This window comes from Pecten maximus, chromosome 6 (genome assembly GCF_902652985.1).
Source record: "Pecten maximus chromosome 6, xPecMax1.1, whole genome shotgun sequence".
NCBI lineage: Eukaryota > Metazoa > Mollusca > Bivalvia > Pectinida > Pectinidae > Pecten > Pecten maximus.
The window spans coordinates 28,471,450-28,499,096 of NC_047020.1; the positions used below are offsets into that span (position 1 = coordinate 28,471,450).

Sequence of the window (27,647 nt, forward strand, 5' to 3'; positions counted from 1 at the left end):
CATTGTAGTTTTTTTTATCTTCAAATTAGATTGGAACTACGTATACTTCATGAAATGATGAATGCAGACGATTTTGTTATCAAATAATTGATCAATTTATGTTAAGCAACATTTTGTTACATATTCATTACAGCAGAAAAATACAGAAATACGTTTTGATGGATTAATAATGTCAGGGCAGTATGGCCTTAGTTACTGGACGACCGCCTACTGCTAGGTTTCGGCTTACCGACTACATAGTCGGTGTTCTGTCGGCGTATTTACTGAAACATAGAAACTAGAGCAGAGACCTACATACAGTTATAGTTTGTTTATTTGCTGGATTTATCGCCCCGAGAACAGCCAGGGTTTCCTTGAAGTAGTTGGTGACTACCTCACTGAATAAAATACGGGAGGCTCGAGACATGCCACCCAGAGTAATAAGGGTAAAGTGTCTTGCCCATGGACCCAACCATTAATGCACAGATCGGTCGGTGTCTCAGCTTTCCGAGAAACACTACGGGTAGGGAGCATCGAACCACACAGCCCAGGTCTTCACCTGAGGTTACGTGGTCGGCGCTCTATCCGACTGAGCTATCGCGGCCCAGGTCAGTTATAGAAGTCCATGACTAGAGATTACAGCTATGATGCATGCTACATTCCAGATTTCATTTTGATAGAACAAAAATGGAGTGTATGGACAACTTCATAATACGTGTCACCAGAAAGAGAAAAAATAAAGGAACAGATAATGACAAAATCTAAAATTTATTGGTAAAAAATAACTACCACAAACAAACAATTGTAGAAGTTAATCACTTCTTAACACATCGTCGTCAACAGTGACGTAACGTCTGTAGTATATGTATCTATAACCGCCATATTATGTCAACAAGATGTAGACAACATCTTAACAGAGACAATTTCGTTTGACGTATCGCTCTACTCGGTGATTAATTTTGTTTTTGACTGATCTGTCTGGACGACATGAAGCGCAAAGTGACATTTAAGCATTAAGGGGCATCTAAACAGCAAATCCAGCCAAAACAGTTGATATTTTACAAGGCTATAAATCCCTACTAGGGTGCAATTCAATAGAAGTAACTTGATAAAATTTTGATATGTATCATGTCAAACTTTGGGCCTTGTTGTTGACATTTAATTTGTTCAGTTGCTTGTAAATTTCAACAAAACATGAAAAAAATGTATGTTTCAGGGGGACATAATTATCTCATTTGTATCGCATTTATTGTGCAAAACAGTTATGTCGTTTTGCTCACAAGAGTCTAAACCACAAAATAGGAGCATTGGTTTGACTAGATTTGGCTTTAGGATATGTATTAACACTGATTTTATTTTGGCCTTGAAATGCAAATGGCGGTTGTGAATAATATCACACAATTATGGCATATAAGAAGGTATTTCAAACGTCAAAAATGTTTTTATTAGATACTATAAAGAACTCTAGACATGACAGGAAGACTGTTTTTAGGAAAAATTGTTCATCCGTTCAGTTTAGGGTAAAATATATGTATTTCTGAAAAAGGCCCAAAACCCACCAGTTTGACAATTTGTCTTAAAAAGGTCATTCTTACTACAATCAGATGTATTAAAAGTATTATATAGGAGCATTTTAATGGCTGAAATGCCCCCCTTTATGCCATATTTGTGTATTATCATCCACAGCCGCCATTTGCATTTCACGGTCAAAACAAAATATGTGTTTATACCTACATAAAGTCAAATCCGGTCAAACAAATGCTCCTACCCTGTGCTATAGACACTTGTGAACAAGATAGCTGGGCTATTTTTCAGTTTTGGATATTTTTGTGACTTAGAATTATTCCATGCTACAACTTACCACAAAGTAACCCTATAGAAGAAATCGTTAGCATCTACATCAAATTATTTGTGATTTTAAGACACTTCATGTCCAAACGAACATTTTGGTATATTATATGACTATTTTTGTGCAAAGTAAAGTTTAAGATATTTATTCATGTTTGAAATTCAACATTATTCTGCTATATAGATGACCCTTGGGCCGCGCTAGCCTTTAGAATGTTGAATTGGCGGGAAAGCCCATAGCGCGTGTCACCGTATCTATACAACTGTCACGTTACAGTATCTATAACCGTCTAGTTACCGTAACTAAAACCATCACGTTATCGTATATATAACCGTCACGTTACCGTATCTATAACCGTCAAGTTACGGTAACTATAACCGTCACGTCACCGTAACTATAACCGTAACGTTACCGTAACTATAACCGTCATATTACCGTAACTATAACCGTCACGTTACCGTAACTATAACCGTCACGTTACCGTAAATATAACCGTCACATTACCGTAACTATAACCGTCACATTACCGTAACTATAACCGTCACGTTACCGTAACTATAACCGTCACGTTACCGTAACTATAACCGTCACATTACCGTAACTATAACCGTCATATTACCGTTACTATAACCGTCACGTTACCGTATCTATAACCGTCACATTACCGTAACTATAACCGTCTTGTTACCGTTACTATAACCGTCACGTTACCGTATCTATAACCGTCACGTTACCTTATCTATAACCGTCACGTTACCGTAACCATAACCGTCACATTACCGTAACTATAACCGTTACGTTACCGTAACTATAACCGTCACGTTACCGTAACTATAACCGTCACGTTACCGTATCTATAACCGTCACATTACCGTAACTATAACCGTTACGTTACCGTAACTATAACCGTCACATTACCGTAACTATAACCGTTACGTTACCGTAACTATAACCGTCACGTTACCGTAACTATAACCGTTACGTTACCGTAACTATAACCGTCACATTACCGTAACTATAACCGTTAAGTTACCGTAACTATAACCGTCACATTACCATAACTATAACCGTCACGTTACCGTATCTATAACCGTCACGTTACCTTATCTATAACCGTCACGTTACCGTAGCTATAACCGTTACGTTACCGTATCTATAACCGTCTAATTACCGTAACTATAACCGTCACGTTACCGTATCTATAACCGCCATATTACCGTTACTATAACCGTTACGTTACTGTTACTATAACCGTCATATTACTGTTACTATAACCGTTACGTTACTGTTACTATAACCGTCATATTACTGTTACTATAACCGTTACGTTACTGTTACTATAACCGTCATATTACTGTTACTATAACCGTCACGTTACTGTTACTATAACCGTTACGTTACCGTAACTATAACCGTTACGTTACCGTATCTATAACCGTCACGTTACCGTAACTAAAACCGTCACGTTACCGTAACTATAACCGTCACGTTACCGTATCTATAACCGTCATATTACCGTTACTATAACCGTCACGTTACCGTAACTATAACCGTCACGTTACCGTAACTATAACCGTTACGTTACCGTATCTATAACCGTCACGTTACCGTAACTAAAACCGTCACGTTACCGTAACTATAACCGTCACGTTACCGTATCTATAACCGTCATGTTACCGTAACTATAACCGTTACGTTACCGTATCTATAACCGTCAGGTTACCGTATCTATAACCGTCACGTTACTGTATCTATAACCGTCACGTTACCGTAGCTATAACCGTCACATTACTGTTACTATAACCGTCACGTTACTGTTACTATAACTGTCACATTACTGTTACTATAACCGTCACATTACCGTAACTATAACCGTCACGTTACTGTTACTATAACCGTCACATTACCGTAACTATAACCGTCACGTTACTGTTACTATAACTGTCACATTACTGTTACTATAACCGTCACGTTACTGTTACTATAACCGTCACGTTACTGTTACTATAACCGTCACGTTACTGTTACTATAACCGTCACGTTACTGTTACTATAACCGTCACATTACTGTTACTATAACCGTCACATTACTGTTGCTATAACCGTCACATTACTGTTACTATAACCGTCACATTACTGTTACTATAACCGTCACGTTACTGTTACTATAACCGTCACATTACTGTTACTATAACCGTCACATTACCGTTACTATAACTGTTACGTTACTGTTACTATAACCGTCATATTACTGTTACTATAACCGTCACGTTACTGTTACTATAACCGTCACGTTACCGTAACTATAACCGTCACGTTACTGTTACTATAACCGTCACGTTACCGTAACTATAACCGTCACGTTACTGTTACTATAACCGTCACATTACTGTTACTATAACCGTCACGTTACTGTTACTATAACCGTCACGTTACCGTAACTATAACCGTCACGTTACTGTTACTATAACCGTCATATTACCGTAAATATAACCGTCACGTTACCGTAACTATAACCGTCACATTACTGTTACTATAACCGTCACGTTACTGTTATTATAACCGTCACGTTACCGTAACTATAACCGTCACGTTACGGTATCTATAACCGTCACGTTACCGTAACTATAACCGTCACATTACCGTAACTATAACCGTCACATTACTGTTACTATAACCGTCACGTCACCGTAACTATAACCGTCACATTACTGTTACTATAACCGTCACGTTACTGTTATTATAACCGTCACGTTACCGTAACTATAACCGTCACGTTACGGTATCTATAACCGTCACGTTACCGTAACTATAACCGTCACATTACCGTAACTATAACCGTCACGTTACGGTATCTATAACCGTCACGTTACCGTATCTATAACCGTCACATTACCGTATCTATAACCGTCATATTACCGTTACTATAACCGTCACGTTACCGTTACTATAACCGTCACGTTACTGTTACTATAACCGTCACATTACCGTTACTATAACCGTCACGTTACTGTATCTATAAACGTCACATTACCGTAACTATAACCGTCACGTTACCGTAACTATAACCGTCACATTACCGTAACTATAACCGTCACATTACCGTATCTATAACCGTCATATTACCGTTACTATAACCGTCACGTTACCGTTACTATAACCGTCACATTACCGTTAAAATAACCGTCACATTACCGTAACTATAACCGTCACGTTACCGTAACTATAACCGTCACATTACCGTAACTATAACCGTCACGTTACCGTAACTATAACCGTCGCATTACTGTATCTATAACCGTCACATTACCGTAACTATAACCGTCACGTTACCGTTACTATAACCGTCACATTACCGTAACTATAACCGTCACGTTACCGTTACTATAACCGTCACATTACCGTAACTATAACCGTCACGTTACCGTATCTATAACCGTCACATTACCGTAACTATAACCGTCACGTTACCGTTACTATAACCGTCACGTTACTGTTACTATAACCGTCACATTACCGTAACTATAACCGTCACATTACCGTAACTATAACCGTCACGTTACTGTTACTATAACCGTCACGTTACCGTATCTATAACCGTCACATTACCGTAACTATAACCGTCACGTTACCGTTACTATAACCGTCACGTTACCGTTACTATAACCGTCACATTACCGTAACTATAACCGTCACATTACCGTAACTATAACCGTCACGTTACCGTATCTATAACCGTCACGTTACTGTATCTATAACCGCCATATTACCGTAACTATAACCGTCACGTTACCGTAACTATAACCGTCACATTACCGTAACTATAACCGTCACGTTACCGTATCTATAACCGTCACGTTACCGTATCTATAACCGTCACGTTACCGTATCTATAACCGTCACATTACCGTAACTATAACCGTCACGTTACCGTAACTATAACCGTCACGTTACTGTAACATTCACGTTACTGTATCTATAACCGTCACGTTACCGTAACTATAACCGTCATGTTACCGTAACTATAACCGTCACGTTACCGTAACTATAACCGTCACGTTACCGTAACTATAACCGTCACGTTACCGCGTTACCGTTTACATAACCGTCACGTAAAATATCAACTGATTATATCATTGTCACCTCTAGCGTCATGACACAAGGTCACGTCAACTAGAGGTACGTATATTATCACGACGCGTGTCGTGTGCTGTTTAACTGATTTAATCAGTAGCTATATATATATATATAATTTGTCGATTTCCATCTTTTCGACCTTCAACACAACACATATTGCTACATGTCTTAAACTATGACGGTACATGTTGTAAACCACGTACGTGTCTCACACATGCTATCACGTAAATACAAAACATGTACAGATATCTGTCAGTGAATACCATACACAGACAGATTTTACGTTTAACGTCACAATAAAAAAAAAAAAAGACATGCCACCCTGACAATGGATTACCGGACAACACGTCAGCACCGATAACACACTTGTTGGCAAGATATGTACGTAATGTTAACAATGGCAGCAACCCAAGTAATGCTTGATGACCAGAGAACAGTGTGAAGCTCTAGTACACATACTAACACAGCGTATCTACACTCTAACTGAATTATAATCGTGACGTCACAGAACGTTAACCACACACTGAAATAAACGTCGCACAGGTGGTCATAACTGTGTGTAGAGATGGGTGTGGTACAGCTCGGGCTCAGTCGGGGGTAGCGTAAGGGCTACATTCCCTGGTAAAACATGTCCGGGATTGTAGTTAGACAATTCGGACACAGCGTCCCTCAGCTCCTGACGTAGACTACTGATGATATCCTGCTTCAGGTGTTGTATATCAGTGACTGACAAGTTGGATCCTACAGTCCCCTGGCGGTCAATGTCCTGGCAACTGCCACCGTGTCCATAGTGATGACCCCCAGTAGAAGTACGCCCTTTGACAACTGACAAGATCTCGAGTTTCAAGCTTTCAAAGTGATTTTCCCCACGAGCTATTTCCCGCTTCCGATCTTCTCTCAGCTCATACCTACAAATATGGACATATTTTGATTTACTTTCATCTATTATCCTATCATTAAAACGTCAATTTGTTTTAAACTTCACCAATACCTTCTCTGACACTAGGGTCTTATCTCTCATCTGTTTACTTGTTGTTTTCATACGAGGCTGATTACATTGAAGACCTTGCAAAGTCCTTCAATTTCACCTATACATTTATTGATGATGTGCTGTTTTTTAAATGGCAAAACACGTTATTGAGCATGTCGATCGGATATATCCTGTCAAACTTGAAATCAAGGACATTCCTGACTCCACAACCGCTTACCTTGATCATTACAAATAAGCTGTATGATAGGCGTGATGATTTCAGTTTCTAAATTGTTAACTTTCCGTTTATAGATAGTAACATCCTGTTTACCCTATCTTTATCCGAGAATATGTTCCCATCATCACAATTCTCGTGGCAGATATTAACTACTAATTACTGATCATTACTGAAAATTAACAACCTAAAGTTTCGGGAGATGCAGGTTAATGAAGACCAAGGGTAGTTTTAGTCGAAATTACTTGTATTAGTTTGTTACTTGTCATCAAGCTCTTAGTTCAGCTTTAGAGCCTTTCTCAAGCTTTCAGTCACCATACTCTCAGCCATTTGGTCGCCTTAACATTCAGCAATTCAGTCAATATACTCTCATCCATTCAGTCGCCATACTCTCATCCATTCAGTCAATATACTCTCAGCCATTCACTCAATATACTCTCAGCCATTATCTCAATATACTCTCAGCCATTATCTCAATATACTCTCAGCCATTCTCTCAATATACTCTCAGCCATTCACTCAATATACTCTCAGCCATTCAGTCAATATACTCTCAGCCATTCAGTCAATATATTCTCAGCCATTCAGTCAATATACTCTCAGCCATTCAGTCAATATACACTCAGCCATTCAGTCAATATACTCTCAGCCATTCAGTCAATATACACTCAGCCATTCAGTCAATATACACTCAGCCATTCAGTCAATATACTCTCAGCCATTCAGTCAATATACACTCAGCCATTCAGTCAAAATACTCTCAGCCATTCAGTCAAAATACTCTCAGCCATTCAGTCAATATACTTTCAACCATTCGGTCACCATACTCTCAACCATTCGGTCACCATCCTCTCAGCCATTCGGTCACCATACTCTCAGCCATTCAGTCAACATACTCTCAACCATTCGGTCACCATACTCTCAACCATTCGGTCACCATACTCTCAGCCATTCGGTCAACATACTCTCAACCATTCGGTCACCATACTCTCAACCATTCGGTCACCATACTCTCAGCCATTCGGTCGCCATATTCTCAGCCATTCAGTCACCATACTCTCAGCCATCCAGTCACCATATTCTCAGCCGTTCAGTCACAAAACTCTCAACCATTCGGTCACCATATTCTCAGCCATTCAGTCACCATACTCTCAGCCATTCGGTCACCATACTCTCAGCCATTCGGTCACCATACTCTCAGCCATTCGGTCACCATATTCTCAGCCATTCGGTCACCATATTCTCAGCCGTTCGGTCACAAAACTCTCAGCCATTCGGTCACCATACTCCAAACCATTCGGTCACCATACTCCAAACCATTCGGTCACAATACTCTCAGCCATTCGGTCACCATACTCCAAACCATTCGGTCACCATACTCCAAACCATTCGGTCACAATACTCTCAGCCATTCTGTCACCATATTGTCAGCCATTTGGTCACCATACTCTTATCCATTCGGTCACCATATTGTTAGCCATTCGGTCACCATACTCTCAGCCATTCGGTCACCATACTCCAAACCATTCGGTCACCATACTCTCAGCCACTCGGTCACCATACTCTCAGCCATTCGGTCACCATAATCCAAACCATTCGGTCACAATATTCTCAGCCATTCCGTCACCACACTCCAAACCATTCGATCACCATACTCCAAACCATTCGGTCACAATACTCTCAGCTATTCAGTCAACATACTCTCAACCATTCGGTCGCCATACTCTCAGCCATTCAGTCACTATACTCTCAGCCATTCAGTCAATATACTCTCAGCCATTCAGTAAATATACTCTCAGCCATTCAGTAAATATTCTCTCAGCCATTCAGTAAATATTCGGTCACCATACTCCCAGTCATTCGGTCGTCATACTCTCAGCCATTCGGTCACCATACTCTCAGCCATTCGGTCGTCATACTCTCAGCCATTCGGTCACCATACTCTCAGCCATTCGGTCGTCATACTCTCAGCCATTCGGTCACCATACTCTCAGCAATTCGGTCGTCATACTCTCAGTCATTCGGTCGTCATACTCTCAGTCATTCGGTCGTCATACTCTCAGTCATTCGGTCGTCATACTCTCAGTCATTCGGTCGTTATACTCTCAGCCATTCGGTCGTTATACTCTCAGCCATTCGGTCGTTATACTCCCGGCCATTCGGTAAGCACACTCTCCTTTGTATTCCATTTCCTTGCGTGATGTTAGATAGATCCAACAAGGTCCAGCTACGAATAATGGAAGGTATAAACGAGAGATTTGTTAGAGAAAGCCCAAATGGAGGAACTCGATTATCACTTATTTCTAAGAGCGTATCGTTTAACTTTACTGTCTCCCTTGACACAGCCTTACATTTGGCCTTCAGCTGAGCGTTCACTCCTGTGAGGAAGGCTTTGGGTTCACCAAAAGCATGCAGCAAATAACTATCGATATGATGTTTAACAATAGAAAACCAGTTGCTAGTATAAAAATCTCAACTCTGACTAGATATTAACATTCTAATTTTACATCAGACTAGATATGAATAACCTCACCTCAGACTAGATATGAATAATCTCACCTCTGACTAGATATGAATAATCTCACCTCAGACTAAATATTAATAATCTCACCTCTGACTAGATATGAATAATCTCACCTCTGACTAGATATTAATAATTTCACCTCAGACTAGATATGAATAATCTCACCTCAGACTAGATATGAATAATCTCACCTCAGACTAGATATGAATAATCTCGCCTCAGACTAGATATGAATAATCTCACCTCTGACTAGATATTAATAATTTCACCTCAGACTAGATATGAATAATCTCACCTCAGACTAGATATGAATAATCTCACCTCAGACTAGATATGAATAATCTCGCCTCAGACTAGATATGAATAATCTCGCCTCAGACTAGATATGAATAATCTCACCTCATACTAGATATGAATAATCTCACCTCAGACTAGATATGAATAATCTCGCCTCAGACTAGATATGAATAATCTCGCCTCAGACTAGATATTAATAATCTCACCTCAGACTAGATATGAATAATCTCACCTCAGACTAGATATGAATAATCTCACCTCAGACTAGATATGAATAATCTCACCTCAGACTAGATATGAATAACCTCACCTCAGACTAGATATGAATAATCTCACCTCAGACTAGATATGAATAATCTCACCTCTGACTAGATATTAATAATCTCACCTCAGACTAGATATTATCATACTTATCTCACCTCAGACTAGATATGAATAATCTCACCTCAGACTAGATATGAATAATCTCGCCTCAGACTAGATATGAATAATCTCACCTCATACTGGATATCAATTAATAATCTTACCTCAGACTAGATATGAATAATCTCGCCTCACACTAGATATGAATAATCTCGCCTCAGACTATATATGAAAAATCTCGCCTCAGACTAGATATTAATAACCTCGCCTCAGACTAGATATCAATTAATAATCTCACCTCAGACTAGATATTAATTATCTCACCTCATACTGGATATCAATTGATAATCTTACCTCAGACTAGATATATCCTGTTTTATTTCTAGTAAATCGTCCTCATTGACTCCGTCCTGTTGTCGCTGTTTCTTTGTCTGGTGAATGTATCTACTGACGAGTCGCCTCATGACATCCTGTACACAATACATACAATACATTCAAATTATATCAAAACTATAATGTCTATCTACATCATTTGAACCTATAATATAATATAATTCAATATAATATAAAATAATATATGATGTAATAATAACCTAAAAACTAGTTAGTAAAGTCATTTTAACGTTTAATAATATAAAATAACTATTTACAAGCCTACAATCAGCAACTAGAATAATTTCATTGTATAATAATATAAAACACACATGTATAATACAAGCCTACGTTCAGTAAGTAAATTCATTCTAACGTAAACAAGCAGTCAAACAATATACATGTGATAATAAACAACACGTAAAGTACCAGTATTATATCTAGAAACTAACTTGTAATCTTTAAAAATATAGGATCTAAGATTTATCTTCACAAAAACATCATCTGTTTCAGTTAACATAGCTTTTTTTTATGAAAAATAAACGAATTTTGCAGGGCAACATTTCATTTCACAAAACCTCTCGCTGGTTGCCATCTTATTGAAACAGTCGTTTGTGCCTTTTTTAATTTTCTTTTTTCTTAACTTCTCCTTTGAATTTCCAATCATTTTGCTCCTAAACGTAACTGGCAATTCTAAATATTCATTATTTGACTGATGATATGCTGTACAGTCGAACCACGATATCTCGAATTTAGTTGGTTCCTAGAATTTTTTGAGTCGGGTGGGGGGGGGGGGGGGGGGGGGGGGGATACTTAAAGTTACCTGGTATATCAACTGTGAATACGATGGAGGGATTCCGTACGGCTCTCCGTTAAATGCAGATCTCTGAAATAACCAACACATACGTAATGTGTAAAATCTATATTTACTTATGTCAAACTCATTGGACCTAGCATTGTAACATCTGGCTTTTGAACATAACATCTTACCATTAAGAAGTTGTGTTAAAATGCAGTAAATGTTCACACTGGAGAATAAAAGGTTGAATGTGACTTACGGACTGTTTCACCATACGTCGTAATCCTGATCCACTCTCACCAGTCTGTAGTGGTGCGAATAAACAAAAATGTTAGAACACAAAAATTAAACATAACATAGGTGTGAACGAAACTGACCACATGCTACTTCTGGTGTGAAGGCTAATCTGTGAAATCCCATAGTTACACTTGTATTAAACATTCGGCATGACATGTCATCATTTACTTGTGATATTTAAGACATGAATGATTAGTAAATGGTGTTATGTGCCTATAACATGCATTGTAATTGCTGAAAAACAGTGCTTTATGAGCACTAATAAAGAAAACATCATTGATACCCAGGGAATCTAAAGATCCCGACCAATGCCTCTCGGTGACCAGTCTATCCGGCTATGTTAGACCCTGAGTTTGTTTGTTTTATCATGACATACACACAATATCACAAACGGGAAGTCCAGGTAATATTGACGACTAAAAAAGCACATAGAGGCTAGGCCAGTAAAACATAGGGCGGGAACTGTATCCAAGCCTCCTATCTTATGGGGATGATTATATACAGTAGTCCAAGACTTCTATCTTACGGAGAAAGGACATAGTTCAAGTTGATCTTCTTGGTCGATGAGGCCCTAGTTTACGCTCTCTACTTCATGTAAAATATTATACAATAGCAAAGTCCAAGTAGTTCATACTAACATACGGGGACGAGTATATAGACCAAGCTTTCTATACTAACTTACGGGGACGAGTATATAGACCAAGCTTTTTATCTTACGGGGACGAGTATATAGACCAAGCTTTCTATCTTACGGGGACTAGTATATAGACCAAGATTTCTATCTTACGGGGGCGAGTATATAGACCAAGCTTTCTATCTTACGGGGACGAGTATATAGACTAAGCTTTCTATCTTACGGGGACGAGTATATAGACCAAGCTTTCTATCTTACGGGGGCCAGTATATAGACCAAGCTTTCTATCTTACGGGGGCCAAAATATAGACCAAGCTTTCTATCTTACGGGGACGAGTATAGAGTATATGGGCCAAGATTTCTAGCTATGGAAGGGGGGGGGGGGGGGGGTATATAGACCAAGCTCTCTATCTTACGGGGGCGAGTATATTGACCAAGCTTTCTATCTTACGGGGGCCAGTATATAGACCAAGCTTTCTATCTTACGGGGGCCAGTATATAGACCAAGCTTTCTATCTTACGGGGGCCAGTATATAGACCAAGCTTTCTATCTTACGGGGGCCAGTATATAGACCAAGCTTTCTATCTTACGGGGGCCAGTATATAGACCAAGCTTTCTATCTTACGGGGACGAGTATATTGACCAAGCTTTCTATCTTACGGGGGCCAGTATATAGACCAAGCTTTCTATCTTACGGGGGCCAGTATATAGACCAAGCTTTCTATCTTGCGGGGGCCAGTATATAGACCAAGCTTTCTATCTTACGGGGGCCAGTATATAGACCAAGCTTTCTATCTTACGGGGCCAGTATATAGACCAAGCTTTCTATCTTACGGGGACGAGTATATAGACCAAGCTTTCTATCTTACGGGGGCCAGTATATAGACCAAGCTTTCTATCTTACGGGGGCCAGTATATAGACCAAGCTTTCTATCTTACGGGGACGAGTATATAGACCAAGCTTCTATCTTACGGGGACGAGTATATAGACCAAGCTTTCTATCTTACGGGGGCCAGTATATAGACCAAGCTTTCTATCTTACGGGGGCCAGTATATAGACCAAGCTTTCTATCTTACGGGGGCCAGTATATAGACCAAGCTTTCTATCTTACGGGGACGAGTATAGAGTATATGGGCCAAGATTTCTAGCTACGGAAGGGGGGGGGGGGGGGGGGGAGTATATAGACCAAGCACGAGTCGTTTTAATAATGTATCCAATAAAGTCCTGCAACGATCGTAATGCTATGACGGGCAATTTACAATCCGGGATTGTTCACTTTTTTTTAATGCAGCTTCTGCTTTTCACAACAAAAAAAGAAAGATAGTTGTTTCATGTATTCTTAAGACGACTTTATTTGATGTTTATCTATGTCAATATGTGTATTTTTAAAGTACATTTCACGTGTAGTAAAAAGGAACAGGTGTTACGATTTTTAACTTTTTTTTCTTCTACTGAATACACCATATACATACTAGGCTGTACTAAAATCGTACCATTAACAGTAAGGGGAATACTGACACGTGACATAAGGCAATACAGGGTTAATACAGGCGTGCACTAGTCCTCAGACAACACATTGAATCGCACGACATGCAAAGACAATAGCCGGAAATATACGTGGACACAAAACAAAGACAATAGCCGGAAATATACGTGGACACAAAACAAAGACAATAGCCGGAAATATACGTGGACACAAAACAGTCTCCAGATGTTCACAAATGGCAGTGTTACAATATTATTGTATTGATCCATTGACCCCGGTGGTAGGTTTCGTACAGACGGTGACGTCACAATATCGTTACACCAATCACCCTGACCCTGATAAGTGGTCGCAGCTCTCACCGTGAACACTGACAGATTGTCTAAGGCTACGCCCGGCAACCTGTTGCCATGCTCTGTTGTGCCATGCACATTGGACGGTATCGGCTAGACAGCAAAATCAGATAAAATCAACAAAATTAACGAAATATTGCTAAATGAAATGAAAATAATATATCAATTAAGAACATTAATTAAAAATTAAAACAGAAATTATCCCAAACTGTACGCCGACGTTGTTCTAAAAACATGCCATACCCCTTTCTCGCATTTACGAGTGCTATAAGGACCATGCGATTTTGTCTTCTGGCAGACATGCACGACATTTGAATCTACTGTACTGTTCAATATGTACCTAAACCTGAAACCAACCCGATGATGCATCATGAGGGACCTAATTAAAATATATCAGAAATCAAAACTCTTTTTGTTTTTGTATTTCTCTACGGCCCATTGACTATTAAAGTGTCTAAGGACATCACTTTAGATATACTTAACATGCTTGCTCTTTAGAAATACCGTTTATGGTTTCCCGGGACATTTGATTTCAAATGAAGCATATAACAAGAAAAGATATTTTATGTCTTCGGTTTCCATTCCCCTACGTATGTGTGTCTTTTTACCTTTTTTAAATTTCGTTCGATACAATTTTATTAATTATGTTTATCAATTAACATGCTTGTGATAACAATACTATGGTGCTTATTGATCAGTATTGAAGTACACAATTTAAAAAAAAGAAATCTTTCAAATGGGGTGGCGAACTAGACGGGCCCCCTGTCTCTAGAATATCAAAGTTATAAATCAGATTGAGCGTTATGATTTTGGTCTCTAGGATATGTCTGATTTCCAAACTAGGGGAGATAATCTAGTCTTAAAATTTAGCTTAGCAGTTCTTAACAAAAACAGCAACTTAGAATCTGGTGGCTAGTTTACTGGCGAACATAACACTACATCAGTCGTTAGTTATACAGACCAAAAGATGCATGGAATCCGGATAAATTAACCAAGTAAAATCATAGGCAACATTCACAAAAATTAAGGCAAAAATGGATATTGTGCATATCTTTCATAACACTGTTTCTTTCTCTTACACGATAACCATTTGATCATGTTTAAAAAAAAAAAGAGGAATTGGTATTTATACAAAATATGTGTTGTGACTTACCATGGCAACCAAAATGTCAAAAAATGCATGTACATTTACATCATGTGTGGTTCAATTGAAATTGATTAATATTTCCATGTCCTGTTTTGGTGACCATGTTAACAAAATGACATCTATTGTTTGGAAAATAGAAACATTGAATTTACCACAAGTAAAACCTTAATATGTCGATTTTCATCTAAATTGGACAACAACTCCATTTAAACCAATCAGAGTCTTCGATTTGGCAATATTTTAATGAAATTGAATAAACGGCTGAAGAGCTATGGTTCTTTTATAAAACCTGTGTATATTGACCAGGTATCCGTGGTAGCTACAATTTCTACCAAAATAGACGCATTTGTTTATATAATCCTTAATATTCCTGGGTATTTTGAAATTGGTTCACAGGTTTGGGAATTGTCCGCTTTTTTTAGATAGACTTACTAATTAATTAAAAAATACTCAACGCGACGACACTTTCTTCCAATCAAGACCTCCATTCTCCCCTACTTCACAACAGATTACACACGGGGTCCTACAATGAATGATAGTTACCTTGTTAGTAGCTGATGAAGTGCGACGTTTTTTGTAACGACGGGAGCGGAAACACTGGCAAAGGAATGTGTGACACGAGCGGAGACAGTAGTAAATGGACTTTGGACTGACGATCAGGTTAAAGGGAGCGGGAAGTGTTGAACCCTCGTCAAAGTAGCCCATCCACAGCTTTGAACGACAGAACTTCCACTCCATGTCAGCATGATTCTGTGTGCGGCATAAACAGACTTAGCTGAGCAATGGATATCTTATTAATGAAATAATGGTATCAAAGTGTGGGTATCTGTTCATCCTCAAACGTTTACACAGCAAAAACATAGCACAGGATTCTAACAGTATTACCATGGATTAGTACAAGATTTCTGCTTCAGATCGAACTCGACCATGATGATAGGAACGTGACATTGTATGATACATATCTCTATGTTTTAGTAGCAGTTTGATATCATACAGTACATATCTCTATGTTTTGGTAGCAGTTTTTACATCATACGATACATACCTCTATATTTTGGGAGCCGTTTTGACATCAAACAAAACATATCTCTATGTTTTAGTAGCAGTTTGCCATCATACAAAACATACCTCTATATTTTGGGAGGAGTTTGACATCAAATAAAACATACCTCTATATTTTGGTAGGAATTTGACATCATAGCTATCAGCATGTTGATGAGGACAATAGACGCCATGCCGTGGTAGGCCATAAACAGCAGCATCCCCATTAGTTCGGTGAAGTACTGACCTTGAGGAATCTTGATATCCTTGAGAGCGGTTAGTCCGAAGAGAGACCAGTAGAGTGTGATATACGATTCACCTAACCTGTAATACAATTCGCGATAGAAAAACAGCATGGGTCAATGATCAAGATTTAAAGTATAAGCAGGCATCAATTTAGAGAAGAAAATATACTATTTAAAACATATAGATCATATTCCTATAATTTCCACTCTGGGCTTCCATAATTTGGCCACTAGCATCATTTGGTTTAGTTTGGTTATTTTGTTTAACGTCCTATTAACAGCCAGGGTCATTTAATGACTTACCAGGTTTTGGAGGTGGCGGAAAGCCGGAGAAAAACCACCGACCTGGCAACTACCCCACCTAGGTTTCGAACTCGCAACCCAGAGGTGGCGGGCTAGTGATCACTGAAGAGTTAAGCAAGCATGAAACTGCCGTATGGTACAGTTCTATTTTTTTATTATCTTGTTTTTCCTGTACATAACACTAAATTCGTGTGCTATTCACACGTGTGTCTCTTGTACAATACATACGTGTAGAAGGAGTCGGGATCTCCCTCTGATCGACTGCCATTATAATACCAGTACAACTGGTTCAGTCCGCAGGCAAAGGACGTGAGGACAAGAAAGAAGATGAAAAGAAACTTGGCAATGTCAATAAGCATACACCCGAGGGAGATCTGCATCGGCCCAAGGTGCTGGTTTGCCTGGAACAGGTAGATTATCCGGGAGAAACTGAACACGTTTGCTACAGCAAACAAACTCTCTGATATGAGTGTCGGATCGAATGAAGGCCAGTCACTTCTGGCCATCTCTCTGGGACCGTATCTATCTGACTTGATGAGGATGTAAGCCACAAGGCGCAGAGAGAACGTGGCCAGATATAGTGACAGCATTATAAAATCCAACCAGTTCCACCATTGGCGAATGTAGGCCTTTAGTCCCTCATCCCACAGCTGTTTAACTTCCTGCCACACAAATCCTGAAACACCAATGAATAAAAATATATCGCTGTTTTCAATCCTGAAACACCAATGAATAAAAATACATCGCTGTTTTCAATCCTGAAACAAATAATACCAGTATGTGTCTCAGTGTTGGCTTCCTGCTACAGAAATGGTTATCACCAAGTAAGGTCACAACATCACCATACCTTGCTTCTTTTGATTGAACAAATTCAGAATCGCAAAATTCATTCAAGCACTATCATTCAGAAACGAGTTAGGTAGGCCGGATTATATAAACAATGGGTTACAATAGGGTATCACACACACCGACATGAGTAGGACAGAGAGTAGTATACAAGCAATGAGCTAGGTAGAGGGATATAGACATTGAAACGTCATTACAGATCTGGAAACCCATGGATCAATCAGTTGCAAAATGGGACTGATGAGTTATATATAAGTATTTACATACCGGTAACCCAAAACACGATGAACCACTCGAGCTGCGAAGGAGGTGGTCCCCGGAAACGTTCCCTGTTAGAATCTCCACTGATTTCTGTGGACACACATACTAGTAAAAACAGAAACACTCCAAATGAGGCGCTGTGATATAGAAATTTCATAAATGGACTGCGCAGGAGTTGGCCAATTTTACTCCGTGGAAAAATGAGATAATATACCGCCATGAAGGGAACCAGAAGAATGAGACCGATACACAAGAGGAACTTGGTGACGCCATTCCTCTTCCTCCAGCCAGGCAGGCCTTCATACCAAATAGACGTCAGTAGTTGTTGGCAGTGAGGATGGGCTACGAACTGAAAATAAATCATCAAAAAATTGCAATTTACCGGTGACAAATAAAGAATGAATTCGCCAACAAAATAACTCGTCAAAATCTTAACAATAGAAATAATCAACAGATAATGTCACCATACAAGGAGGTCCAATAAAATGTCAACAACGAAAGTAATAGTTACGTCTTTTATCTTTCCATGAAATGGTATCTGCACTGACCTTGCATTCCTGTTTCAAAATTTTCCAGATTGTATTTGATTTTGCTCGAAATACTTAAAATCGTGTATTTTCCGTGGGGCCCTATGAAGGGTTTTTTTTCTGTGCAATTCACATCATTGGATTGATAATTTCCACAAATTCAGAGAATATCAAATGCCATCTCAAAATCTACCGATTTTTAAATCCGTGGACATAAATTATTGAAAAAGAATATCCGTGAAATCAACAAACACTATCATCTATAATTTTACAGTACTTTTACAAGAAGAACACACACCTGTTTTTGTTCGTATTTGAGGGCTAGTTTCAACCTCGCGAGAGTGAGTTTGTTGTTGTCTACAAGTCCATACTGTCTATGATCGGCTTCCTCCTCGTCACTCTCTTTGTTGAGTACAGCAATGACCTCCTCACTCGTGCGACATTGATCAATGAGATCACACGCATATTTCTTACACTGTTCACTCAGGTGCATGTACGTGTCCTTGAACTCGTTCTCCCTCAGTGCCAGTTTCTGTAGCACCCACGAAAGACGGAAAGCCGTGAGAATGGGATCGGGACTAGTCAACGAGATCCAAGCCGGGCTGGCAAGAGCTTTATACGTGTTTATTCGTAACAAAGAGTGCCGTAAACTGTCTTCGTGCACATGCTCTTGACAAACCTTACAAGAACAGGAGAGTTGGTGCGGCTGTTTGATCTCCGCTCCTCGGAGGATAAGCAGTTGTAGTATCTCGAATTGGTTACAGTGTGACGCCAGAATGATGGGCGAGATGTCCTGAGAATAATCGGAACTCTCCTCACCTGAACGACGACACTTTGACCAGTCCGAACCCAACATCTCCAGTGTGATGGACGGATGGTCAATCAACATCTCCACGATCTTGTATACCCCCTCTCGGATAGCATACAGTAACGCGTCTCCAATACGGACTCCATCTTGCTGAAGAAGTACCTCTACAAGTTCCACGTTTTCATTGTCAACGGCGATCTGGATGGCAGAGCGACCCAGCATATTGGTGCAGTTCACATTGACGGGACTATTTCCTTGAAGGCAGCGAATTACGGTGTGTTTGTCACCTCGTTCCACCGCCTCCAAGAAGATCCGCTCCGTCGTATCCATACCCTGGAACTCCTTAAGTGGCTCCAGTGGCATGGTGATGGGCCGGATCTTAGACGAGCGGTGTGAACTTCGTCTTTTCACAGAAGAACGGGTCATGCCCTCCTGTCAACTGAAACTGCAAATAGAAAGGAACGATATACCGGGTTTATGGTTGTCCGATGGATTCACATTTGATATTTTGAAAGATACACTCGATTTATCGTAATTGTAATGACAAAGTAATGTTATCGTAGCGGATACAATACAGTCTTCTGTCTGATTAGAAACTAAGGCAATTCCCTTTCGGCAACATCCTAGGAATGTCTGCAGTCAAACCAGGGATTGTATAATTTCTACAGGATATTGGGCATTTCTCTCTATTTAATGTAACGTTATGCTATGTATATTATCAAAAAGGAACAAACAGCTCAAATATGTATCCCTATACAAAACGTATTACATACACTTCGTTTGTAAATACTGTGTGTGGCGGTAACAGACATATACTAAAAACAATATTTTACAAATGCAGACTACTACGACATGTAAAACGGTCGATAATAAGTTAATATGTATTATATCTGAAAGACATACCAGTTACGAGTCGTTATGGAAACAGAAAGCTGATCAATACACTCATATAAAGAAGCATGGCACACCTACTGCCTCAATCATTATCGCCTGGTAGCATATCAAACTTACTCGTTCTATTGCCATAGTTACACAGCAATCGTCCTTTATAAAATAACAGAAATTTGATGAGATGGTTCAGTATGCTCTCTCAGTCCTTTGAGACTCGATACTAAACATGGTATATCCACGTGTCATTTCCGTGGTTGCCAAGGAATATCAAATTGTGTAACATGGGGTCACAAATCTAAATAAAGGTGATCATACCGGTATCGTTATATTTCATAGAGTGAACAGATATTATATACATATGTTAAAATACATACATCTATTATCGAGTAATTAACAATTAATAAATGTGTTTGTTTTACTCCGAAACAAACACTAAATAGTATATTTCCAAGCTGTTGACTGTATATGCATATACATGTGTAATATACTTGTATCGAGATGTATCGTAGAGGAACGGAAATTACAAGTCTAATCTTAATTAGATTGTATGCAGATATGTTATATTAATGAGTTAATGACTGATATATATATATATAAGAGAATGTAACACTAGCCCCCTATTACAACATATAAAGGTTCTTTCGCTCAACTGTTGTGGAATTGAACGCAGACTGAATTATCATGAATTTCAAAGCTTAGTTAAATAGTATGACTTAAATACGATTGCAGGAAACTTAAATACTGATGTATTAGAACTAGAGGTTAATAAATTTGTCGTGTAAAATAGGACCAAATTATAGCAAAAATGTCTGGAGGAACTATACTAGGGAATAAATCTGAGTTGAAGCAGTATTGACATTCCTGAAAATGAAAGTAGCTTTATTTTTCGAATTTCTGAAAAAAATGAATGCATTAAGAAAACAATCTTACTGTTGATTCAAAGTACAGTAGCGGAGATGTTTTTAACAGTATTGAATCCGAAATGAATTATTTGATGAACGATGAGAACTATCAGTTATTAGCTGATGATTTTAAAGCTAGAACTGGTACAGAATGTGATTTTATAAATCTTAACCATGACGAGCATGATATGTTGATTTTTCCCTCAAGCATTTAATCTTCTTAAAACTATAGGATTTCCCCAACACAGATTATATCGTTTACTCCTGTAAATGTGTAGAGGCAATAATGTATACAGTGTTAATGGTCGTGTAGGTGACGCTACAAGTGGAAATACAACATGTAAAGGGACAAGCGTAGTCGACTATCTTATTTCTAGTTACAATCTTATTTATCAAAGTATAAATAAAAAAATACATGTTAGTATTTCCTAAGTTGTACTTTTTGTATATACTTAGCGGACACTGACTACCAGAAAATTGTAATATACATATAATTGTTCTAATTACGAAGGTACAGACAAGTAAATTGTCGAATTTTCTATGCAATCCATCCCTTTATCACCACACGAGTAAATTACAAACGATCACTTACTGATATAGAGCATGAAACAGATAATATAAGTTAATATAATTTTAGTTGATAAACAGCGGACAATATCGTTATGTTTTTGTTTATGATCCCTTGGGTCGATAAGTCATTCGCCGAAGGCCTATTTTAATTCATTAGAAAACATCTTAGGTGGTGGTGTACAGGTGGTAACAATGCCAGTTGGTGATGTTGCATTTTCAATTTCAATTACAAGTACCTCGAGATTACCCATTAACTATAAACAATCGGGAATACCCAGAAGTTATCAAACCCTGGGACTAAAAATGCTGAATCTGTTAATGTCATAAGTGCTGGACATTTAGATAGATTACAATAGTCACGTGATATCACAGCGGAATCGGTTAATGAAGATTGTTGGGAAGATGAATATGATGTTTGTAGATACTGCTGCAGCTATGTTCATAACATTTAAACAGGTATAAAACTAAATCATCCCATTATGATAAATCATGGTTTCCATAACATGTAAACACACACGGAAAATGTAAATTATGTATTCATCTTATAACAATTGCGACACAAACTATCTCAACTTATATTAATTACGCTTGGTGGCCCGAAAGGAAGCGTGTAAGTGGCTTTGTGGAGTTGCGTACTTTCCGGATGTATTATATATCTGGCTTTGTGAGAGGAAACGGAGTACCCGGGGAAAATCCACGTGGTCGGGAAGGTGACCCAATACTTTTTCACGTCCAGATTATTTGGAATTTAATTTCGATGGTAAAACTTTAGATATTTTCAAGGAATTTTTAAGTCTGGATTTTTTTATAGCTAAAAGAAAAAAACAACACTAACTTCTGAAGATTACATGATATATCAATTCAGTGTAAACTGGACATAAGAGTAACATCAGTTCTATCATATGGTTGTGAAGTATGAGTTTTTTCCCCTAATAACACTGTAATAGAGAGAGTCCATTTAAAGTTTTGTAAGATGTTACTTCAACTTTAATCTTCTATTTATAAATGTGAGCTTTCTAATATATGATTAATTCCTTTTAATCCAAAATTGCTTCTTTCAAAAATAAATCTTACATTAACTGTGATCAATTCAAACAAATCTGGACGGAGACACGCAGAAAATCTCCAAAATCTATCAACGAAGATAATTCTGAAAATTACCTATACTATCAAAAACATGCCTTTACACTTTATAGATTTAGAAATAACAATTTTCCTCTCGAAATTGGAAACTGGAGACGATGACTTTCACTTTATGCTTTTGTTTGAATGTTCGGTTCGGCTTCAGATAATGAAAACTGTTCCTTTACCCTCGAAATTAATTATTCAACACATAGTTCTCTCATTAAAAGATATCCTGATGTCTAAAGAGTTTTTTTTCTTTAAAACGTTATGTACCTTTATAAAAAATCGATCATGCTTGGTCTACTGAGTACTTATTTTATTATTATTTAAAGTACATCCTGTGTGATACTCTCGTCCATCCGTATATCTACGCCTGCGCATTGCATTACATGTGTTGTAAATCTAATTTAATATTGTCTGTCTCTGTATACTATTGTCTGTAAAAGTATTGAGATAACAAATAAATGACAAAAGAGAAAAGCCCGGTATCGTTTCTGACATTGTCACCAAGCGAACAATCTGGAGAACCACTATTTATTACTTGACAGTGTAGCCGACCAGCATTGTCACCAAGCAAACAATCTGGAGAACCACTATTTATTACTGGACAGTGTAGCCGACCAGCATTGTCACCAAGCGAACAATCTGGAGAACGACAGTTCTTAAACAGTGTATAGTCCACCAGCATTGTCACCAAGCAAACGCGACATACAAAATATATCTGGACATGACTCTCCATATTATCCCTATAATATGGACAGTGTCGCCGACCAGCATTAGCAGGCATACATTCAGATTCTCAGGCAATTCAATCTTCAAAACCCATTTCTCCAATGTCACCAAATAAATTGCTACAGACATGCTTTCCCTGACGACCACATTGACCAGTTTTCAAATTCAGCGGACAAATATACGAAATGTCACGTAACAAACTCACGATACATATATAGTAATGAGTATTTGACATCTTTCAGACAACAATTCAAAGGATGAGAATGTTTGAACTAATTCAGATTCTCAATAAAAACACATTTTCATTCTCCTCAATATCCAAAACGTGTAGGGTCATGATATTGTCGCCGGCGTCAAATGCTTAAATTCTTCAAACGATTTCAATTCACTAGCAATATCCCATTTACATGTATGATATTAGGCCAGAAACAGCATGCTGTGCCGCAAGGATATCAACTTCTCTCAAAATTTTAAGACTGCAATTTTCAATATGACGGCAGTTTTTCATAGATATTTTCGGGAAATTACTTCCATGGTAAACTTTATCAATTTTACACAATTGCGAAACAAGTTATATCAACTTATATTAATCACTCTTGTTGACCCGAATGGAAGCGCGCGAGGGGTCTCACTGTGGGAGATAACCGGAGTATCAGGGGAAAACCCACGTGGTCGGGCAGGTGACCTCATACCTTTTCACGTCCGATCGGGGAATCGAACCCCAACCGCCTACGCTAAAGGCAAGTGTGTTTCCACAAAGCCACCCGATCACTCCTGCCACCCGATGGAATTGGGATCTTTGTGAAAAAAAAAAAAAAAAACAGACAAAAAAAAAAAAAAAATGGGAATAGGGTCTATAACGAAAGCATAACTCAAACTCAAAATCGATTACGCGTGAAATATTGTAGATAAAAAAATATTTGCAAGACCAGGGGTTCCGTAGGAACTAGCGTCTTCTACTCCATCGACGATACCCGTCATACTAATCTAGGTCACGACGACACCCGCCATACAAATCTAGGTCACGACGACACCCGCCATACAAATCTAGGTCACGACGACACCCGCCATACAAATCTAGGTGAAAAATGTCAAAATAGCTTCTTTAACACAGTTATGCTCTCCGAGTATATTGTCTCTGGCACGAACTTATGTTTTTTGTGTGTTTTGTCTGATGTTGTCAATGTTATGTAAAATTGGTATATTACAATGTATGTATGTATGTATATGATACTGATGAGTCGGAAGACTCAAAGTCAATAAAGAACTTGAAGGTCAAATCTAGGTTAAGTCAAAAATCTAAAATGAGAGTTCAGTGTGTTGACAACAGAACCACTAGGCATATCAACAAGTATCAACACGTGACAACAGAACCACTAGGCATATCAACATGTATCAACACGTATGACTTCATTTTACGACAGGAATTATAGAATATTTCCAAATGATATCGACCATTGATCTTTAAATGCGGACCGGACAAAAACATATGACAGGGGGATTTTGTCGTGACACTTACTGAGAAGGAAGGGTAGTGAGTTGACTACCACATCCATAATAGTAATCAGCTTTGGAATACATATTAATCAAATCAATCTGCCAAGAAATAATAAGCTGCAGTGGCTAGTGCTTTTGCTGCGTGCTTTGATCATAATTGGAAATCTACTAAACATACTTTAAATAAAGAGACATGTTTTCAACTTGCTTTTTGTTGTCATTTTCTGTCCAGACAGTAATCTCTATACATTTTAATACAGGAAACATCATTAATAAAAATATACATCATGTCAAAGATCTCAGTTCACATAAGTCTAGAATTCCCACTCCTCCATCCGGATATATAATATTAGACATGTTGAGCTTATTTTTGAACTAACTGGAATAGCGTTGTTGGAAATACAACTGATTGTTATATATATATACAAATGTATAAACATATCAATGCAGAAGTAGGTATAATATTGATATAGATTACGAAATAGTCCAGTACCTGGTTCCGTCTTAATTGTGTTATACGTGTACAAATGGAAATAAGACCCAGCGTGATTTGTCGGGTTGGAGGAGATTCTATAGGATTTGTCTCATAGTGAGGTTCTAATAACGCCGAACCAGAGAGGGAGTCTTATCCTATCTACAGCGATATAGTATGTATACTATAATACGTCAATACAATCGCTGTACCGATCACTGATATTGTACACCAAATAATACAATCCCTATAAGCTCTGTCTGCATGCTAGACAGCGATCCAATGACATTCGCATTTCTAACACAATTCTATAACTAAGCACAAGAACAATATGTGATATTCAGGAAAGATATACATACCAGCCGCTACCTCCGACGACAGCAACCAAATGTGGATACGGCCATGAGAAGGGAGGGAGTCTGTTCGCCAATACGCAAGGAAAGCTGTTAGGAGAGAGTTGGTTACTCTCTATAAACGGCTTCGGCACAGCACAAGTCTAAAAATCAATAACCATAGAACTTTACAGGGTCACACACACAGTTTGACAGAGTTGTCTTAGCCTCTCTTGCTTTCGGTCTCCTCGCAGCGCTCTGTACTGCTATGGTCTTAAAACTCAATAAAACGTCGAATTCATTTCTGCAAAGTATTCTAAGGCAATCTCATTTAACAGCAACAGCCTAACAAATTAGATTCAAACTCCGCGAGCCTGGTCATTGACCGTTATATATATATCAAGGGGATAGATAACGCCATTGAAGACATTAGAAAAATTAAACAAAATCCCTTACTAAAAACCAAAGGTCCTAGCCTCGTCTGTCCATACATCCAATATATATCATATATATTGGATGTATTGACAGACGAGGCTAGGACCTGTGTAAAAACACCTCACATTGGCAAAACCTTCAACAGTAAAAAGATATGTAGTAAAATCAGCCTACTAGGCAATGTCAATTCAGTGTTAAATATGATTTTTATGAAATAACACATATCTCTTTTTTTCATATTATTTCGATTTCATTCTTGTTTATGAATAACCCATTATCATAATTATTCAATTTTTATCTTACTGTTGATATTTAAACCATGGAGAGGACTCCATTGGTGTCTAACCTTGTCTCTATCGATTGATTTACCTGTCCTCATTGTCCAGATAGATCCTTTGATTTACCTGTCCTCATTGTCTAGATAGATCATTTGATTTACCTGTCCTCATTGTCCAGATAGATCATTTGATTTACCTGTCCTCATTGTCCAGATAGATCATTTGATTTACCTGTCCTCATTGTCTAGATAGATCATTTGATTTACCTGTCCTCATTGTCCAGATAGATCATTTGATTAACCTGTCCTCATTGTCCAGATAGATCATTTGATTTACCTGTCCTCATTGTCTAGATAGATCATTTGATTTACCTGTCCTCATTGTCTAGATAGATCATTTGATTTACCTGTCCTCATTGTCCAGATAGATCATTTGATTTACCTGTCCTCATTGTCCAGATATATCCTTTGATTTACCTGTCCTCATTGTCTAGATAGATCATTTGATTTACCTGTCCTCATTGTCCAGATAGATCATTTGATTTACCTGTCCTCATTGTCTAGATATGTCCTTTGGTTTACCTGTCCTCATTGTCCAGATAGATAATTTGATTTACCTGTCCTCATTGTCTAGATAGATCCTTTGATTTACCTGTCCTCATTGTCCAGATAGATAATTTGATTAACCTGTCCTCATTGTCCAGATAGATCCTTTGATTTACCTGTCCTCATTGTCTAGATAGATCATTTGATTTACCTGTCCTCATTGTCCAGATAGATCATTTGATTTACCTGTCCTCATTGTCCAGATAGATCATTTGATTTACCTGTCCTCATTGTCTAGATAGATCCTTTGATTTACCTGTCCTCATTGTCCAGATAGATCATTTGATTTACCTGTCCTCATTGTCTAGATAGATCATTTGATTTACCTGTCCTCA

General features: G+C 38.3%; 1 protein-coding gene across 1 annotated transcript; it reads right to left on the bottom strand.

Annotated features, from left to right (window-relative positions):
• Positions 1–5,795: 5,795 nt before the first annotated feature.
• Positions 5,796–26,119, bottom strand: LOC117329448 (transient-receptor-potential-like protein). The gene is made up of 11 exons (XM_033887399.1): positions 26,022–26,119; positions 18,964–19,918; positions 18,145–18,487; positions 17,260–17,707; positions 16,612–16,807; positions 15,986–16,192; positions 14,305–14,388; positions 11,785–11,829; positions 11,550–11,612; positions 10,709–10,824; positions 5,796–6,873 (listed from the first exon to the last, which is right to left on the bottom strand). The coding sequence occupies exons 2-11, from the start codon at positions 19,897–19,899 to the stop codon at positions 6,513–6,515; spliced, it is 2,799 nt and encodes a 932-aa protein (XP_033743290.1). The 5' UTR covers positions 19,900–19,918; positions 26,022–26,119; the 3' UTR covers positions 5,796–6,512.
• Positions 26,120–27,647: the final 1,528 nt, after the last annotated feature.

Coding starts and splice junctions, on each gene's coding strand:
- LOC117329448 (XM_033887399.1), bottom strand. CDS start 19,899: ATGACCCGTTCTTCTGTGAAAAGACGAAGTTCACACCGCTCGTCTAAG. Junction 18,488..18,963: donor TCAAATACGAACAAAAACAG/GTGTGTGTTCTT, acceptor ATTTATTTTCAG/TTCGTAGCCCATCCTCACTG. Junction 14,389..15,985: donor CTTCATCAGCTACTAACAAG/GTAACTATCATT, acceptor TTTGCTGTCTAG/CCGATACCGTCCAATGTGCA.